This window comes from Borostomias antarcticus, assembly GCF_949987555.1.
Source record: "Borostomias antarcticus genome assembly, chromosome: 31".
Taxonomy (NCBI): Eukaryota; Metazoa; Chordata; class Actinopteri; order Stomiiformes; family Stomiidae; genus Borostomias; species Borostomias antarcticus.
The window spans coordinates 4,974,825-4,979,824 of record NC_140264.1 but is presented as its reverse complement, the minus strand read 5'-3'; the positions used below and the strand labels follow the sequence as shown (position 1 = coordinate 4,979,824).

The 5,000-nt window shown below is 53.5% G+C and overlaps 1 protein-coding gene across 1 annotated transcript in view; it reads left to right on the top strand.

Moving 5' to 3' along the window:
- The first annotated feature begins 729 nt into the window (after positions 1-729).
- r3hcc1l (R3H domain and coiled-coil containing 1-like) overlaps positions 730-5,000 on the top strand; it is a 9,089-nt gene continuing 4,818 nt past the window's right edge. Inside the window, exons 1-3 of the mRNA XM_084460319.1 lie at positions 730-785; positions 3,001-3,528; positions 3,862-4,079. Coding sequence (XP_084316445.1) covers positions 3,016-3,528; positions 3,862-4,079 — 731 coding nt within the window. The 5' untranslated portion in view covers positions 730-785; positions 3,001-3,015. The remainder of the gene's footprint in view (positions 786-3,000; positions 3,529-3,861; positions 4,080-5,000) is intronic.

Genomic DNA, 5,000 nt, shown 5'->3' with positions numbered 1-5,000 from the left:
TATAATACATTATATAGCATAGTAGCTGATCACCATAATTCAGTAGAATACATTATATAGCATAGTAGCTGATCATCACTATAATACAGTATACATAAATAATACATTTTATACAACGGTTAGTTCTGGTTCTTCATTCTGATTGGCTGGAAGCCGTGTTAAAATACTTTGTAACACACCTGGGACCGCATATCATTCCATTTTCAGTATTAATGCGCCTCCCATTTGATCCAATGCATTGTAGTTGTTGTTGTTGCTTGGCAACCCATTTGTTAGGGGAACTATTTTGCTCCGCGGAATTGAGGGAATGATGCTTCGTTTCGAATAAATGTTAATATTTTACATTGCTGTGTGTCTATTTTAAACTAATAGCTGTAGTAACCGTTGTATAAAAGCAATAAACCACGAGAGGCCGTGTGTTATAGTGATTTTATAACAGCTAGGGGGTTTTACTCCGCTTCGCGTCGTGCCTAACAACGCCCCCTAGCTGTTATACAATCACTATAACACATGGCCTCTCGTGGTTTATTGCTTAAATATAGCATAGTAGCTGATGAAGTACTTGTAAAGAAGAAGTACACAAACCTCATAGCTGGCTACGGCCCTGGAAGCGATTCTGCACTGATGAATATGATGAAGAGCCAACTGAATATTTAGCAAGCCGACCAAAGACTAGCGAGCACTACAATACCCAGAAGCCTTTGCTTCAGATTGCGTCACACCTGCGACGAAGGGTTGGCTCTAATCATCCGGTCCACTGCTGTCTTCGCTGAAAACGGATTAAGGTATTAAACGTACTCAAATCCTTAGGAAATTTGAATTAAACATACATGTATCAAATAATATGTAGAGTAAACGTTGCGTTACAGTGTAGCTAAACTCAGAACAGTGTTGATGGACGTTACCAAACGGTAACGTTACATAGACAGCTAGGTTTGCAAATAAAGCTCGTCAATTTACATTTCGCGTTACATCTTACGTTCGTTTTCTCGGTAGTTAAGGGCTAGTCTTGGATTAGTCTACTGAGTTTGCATCTGTGTGAGCTTAGCTAGCTACGCTTGACAGAACCACTGTGTGGCCCCCTCTCTCCCTCCTCCTCTCCCTCTCTCCTCTCCTCTCTCCCTCCTCCTCTCCTCTCCTCCCTCTCTCCCCTCCTCTCTCCCCTCCTCTCTCCTCTCCCTCCTCCTCTCCCTCCTCCTCTCTCCTCTCCCTCCTCCTCTCCCTCTCTCCCTCCTCCTCTCCCTCTCCCTCCTCCTCTCTCCTCTCCCTCTCTCCCTCCTCCTCTCCCTCTCTCCCTCCTCCTCTCTCCCCTCCCTCCTCCTCTCCCTCTCTCCCCTCCTCTCTCCTCTCCCTCTCTCCTCTCCCTCTCTCCCCTCCTCCTCTCTCCTCTCCCTCTCTCCCCTCCTTCTCTCCTCTCCCTCCTCCTCTCCCTCCTCCTCTCTCCTCTCCCTCTCTCCCCTCCTTCTCTCCTCTCCCTCCTCCTCTCCCTCCTCCTCTCTCCTCTCCCTCTCTCCCCTCCTTCTCTCCTCTCCCTCCTCCTCTCCCTCTCTCCCCTCCTCTCTCCTCTCCCTCTCTCCCTCTCTCCCTCCTCCTCTCCCTCTCTCCTCTCTCCTCTCCCTCTCTCCTCTCCCTCTCTCCCTCCTCCTCTCCCTCTCTCCCTCCTCCTCTCCCTCTCTCCCCTCCTCTCTCCTCTCCCTCTCTCCCCTCCTCTCTCCTCTCCCTCTCTCCTCTCCCTCTCTCCTCTCCTCTCTCCTCTCCCTCTCTCCCTCCTCCTCTCCCTCTCTCCCTCCTCCTCTCCCTCTCTCCCCTCCTCTCCTCTCTCCTCTCCCTCTCTCCCCTCCTCTCTCCTCTCCCTCTCTCCCCTCCTCTCTCCCCTCCCTCTCTCCCCTCCTCTCTCCTCTCCCTCTCTCCTCTCCCTCTCTCCTCTCCTCTCTCCTCTCCCTCTCTCCCCTCCTCTCTCCTCTCCCTCTCTCCTCTCCTCTCTCCTCTCCCTCTCTCCTCTCCTCTCTCCTCTCCCTCTCGCCCCTCCTCTCTCCTCTCCTCTCTCCTCTCCCTCTCTCCCCTCCTCTCTCCTCTCCCTCTCTCCCCTCCTCTCTCCTCTCTCCTCTCCCTCTCTCCTCTCCCTCTCTCCTCTCCTCTCTCCTCTCCCTCTCTCCCTCCTTCTCTCCCTCTCTCCTCTCTCCTCTCCCTCTCTCCCTCCTTCTCTCCCTCTCTCCTCTCTCCTCTCCCTCTCTCCCCTCCTCTCCCTCTCTCCTCTCCCCTCTCTCCCCTCCTCTCTCCTCTCCCTCTCTCCTCTCCCTCCTCTCCCTCCTCCTCTCCCCTCCTCTCTCCTCTCCCTCTCTCCCCTCCTCTCCTCTCCCTCCTCCTCTCCCTCTCTCCTCTCCCTCTCTCCTCTCCCTCTCTCCCTCCTCTCTCCCCTCCTCTCTCCTCTCCCTCCTCCTCTCCCTCTCTCCCTCCTCTCTCCTCTCCCTCCTCCTCTCCCTCTCTCCTCTCCTCTCTCCTCTCCCTCTCTCCCCTCCTCTCTCCTCTCCCTCTCTCCTCTCCTCTCTCCTCTCCCTCTCTCCCCTCCTCTCTCCTCTCCCTCTCTCCTCTCCCCTCCTCTCTCCTCTCCCTCTCTCCCCTCCCTCTCTCCCTCCTCCTCTCCCTCTCTCCTCTCCCTCTCTCCCTCCTCCTCTCCCTCTCTCCTCTCTCCTCTCCCTCTCTCCTCTCCCTCCTCCTCTCCCTCTCTCCCCTCCTCTCTCCTCTCCTCTCCCTCTCTCCCCTCCTCTCTCCTCTCCCTCTCTCCCCTCCTCTCTCCTCCTCTCCCTCCTCCTCTCCCTCTCTCCCCTCCTCTCTCCTCTCCCTCTCTCCCCTCCTCTCCCTCTCTCCCCTCCTCTCTCCCTCTCTCCTCTCCTCTCCCTCCTCCTCTCCCTCTCTCCCCTCCTCTCTCCCTCTCTCCTCTCCTCTCCCTCCTCCTCTCCCTCTCTCCCCTCCTCTCTCCTCTCCCTCTCTCCTCCACAGAAGCTCTGCAGTGAGATGGAAGGAGACCAGCCGCAGGAAGCGAGCGTCCAGTCCTCCGAGTCTCGCTCCAAGAGGCCCGAGAAGGCGCTCTACGTGCCCAAGAACCGCAACAACGGCCCCAAAGACAAGCCTCAAGCCCAGGGAGAAGCCAAACCCAGGCCCAGGCCTCGCTACACGGACAAGGCCCGCAAGAACGCCAAGAACAAGAAGGACAAGGCGGGCGGAGCGCGAGGAGGAGACGGGGGGGACGAGGTCTCCGCAGGGGACGGCAAATCCGAGGAGAGGTTAGAGGAGGGAGGGGCGGGGCCTCGGGACGACACGCAGGCTCCCAAAGCCAATCAGGGGGCGCGCACGGAGGGCGGGACGCGTCTGGAGGCGGACGACCCCGGCGACGGCTCCCATGCCGAGAGAGAGGGGGAGTCTGGAGAGAAAGGGGGAGAGGAGGAGGAAGAGGAGGAGGAGGAGGAGAGCTGGGACGCCCTGTTCAACGATGATGGAGAGTGTTTGGATCCACATGTCGTTGAGGAGGTGAGTCAGTGATATTAACTACGAACACCATAAACTTGTCATCCCCTCTTTTGATACATCCCCTCTTTTCTCTTTCTCCTTTTTTTCTCTCTCTTTCTCTTTTTTCTCTGTTTCTCTATCCGTTTCTGTCTCTCACTCTCTCTCTCGCTCTGTTCTGTTTTGTCTCTCTCTCTGTTTCTCTCTCTGTTTCTCTCTCTCTGTTTCTCTGTTTCTGTCTCTCTCTCTCTCTCTCTCTGTTTCTCTCTCTCTCTCTCTCTCTCTCTCTCTCTCTCTCTCTCTCTCTCTCTCCCTGTCTCTTGTTAACGTCTCTCGTCCTCCCTCCCCCTCCTCCAGCTGTCCCGGAAGGCCGGTAGGAAGAAGGTTCCGTTGCAGGAGGCCCGGTTCGACTACTACGGCTCCCGAGACGGGGAGGGCGGCGGCGGCGGCGAGGACGACGACTACGACGGGGAGGTGGAGCTGAGGGAGGACGAGCTGGCCCACATCCTGGAGATCTACGACTTCCCCCAAGGCTTCAAGACCGAGGACATGCTCCGGACCTTCCAGGCCTACCAGTAGGAGAACCCTCACTCACACACTCACAAAACACACCCAGATTATTACACACTCACACAACACACCTAGATTATACACTCGCACAACACACCCAGATTATACACTCGCACAACACACCCAGATTATACACTCACACAACACACCTAGATTATACACTCACACAACACACCCAGATTATACACTCACACAACACACCCAGATTATACACTCACACAACACACCCAGACTAATATACACTCACACAACACACCCAGATTATTATACACTCGCACAACACACCCAGATTATTACACACTCACACAACACACCCAGATTATTATACACTCACACAACACACCCAGACTATTACACACTCACAACACACCTAGGTTATACACTCACACAACACACCCAGATTATACACTCACACAACACACCCAGATTATACACTCACAACACACCCAGACTATTACACACTCACACAACACACCCAGATTATACACTCACACATCCCACCCAGATTATTACACACTCACACAACACACCCAGACTATTACACACTCACACAACACACCCAGATTATTACACACTCTCACAACACACCCAGACTATTACACACTCACACAACACACACAGATTATTACACACTCACACAACACACCCAGATTAATATACACTCACACAACACACCCAGGTTATTATACACTCACACAACACACCCAGACTATTACACACTCACACAACACACCCAGACTATTACACACTCACACAACACACCCAGATTAATATACACTCACACAACACACCCAGATTATACACTCACACAACACACCTAGATTATACACTCACAACACACCCAGACTATTACACACTCACACAACACACCCAGACTATTACACACTCACACAACACACCCAGATTATACACTCACACAACACACC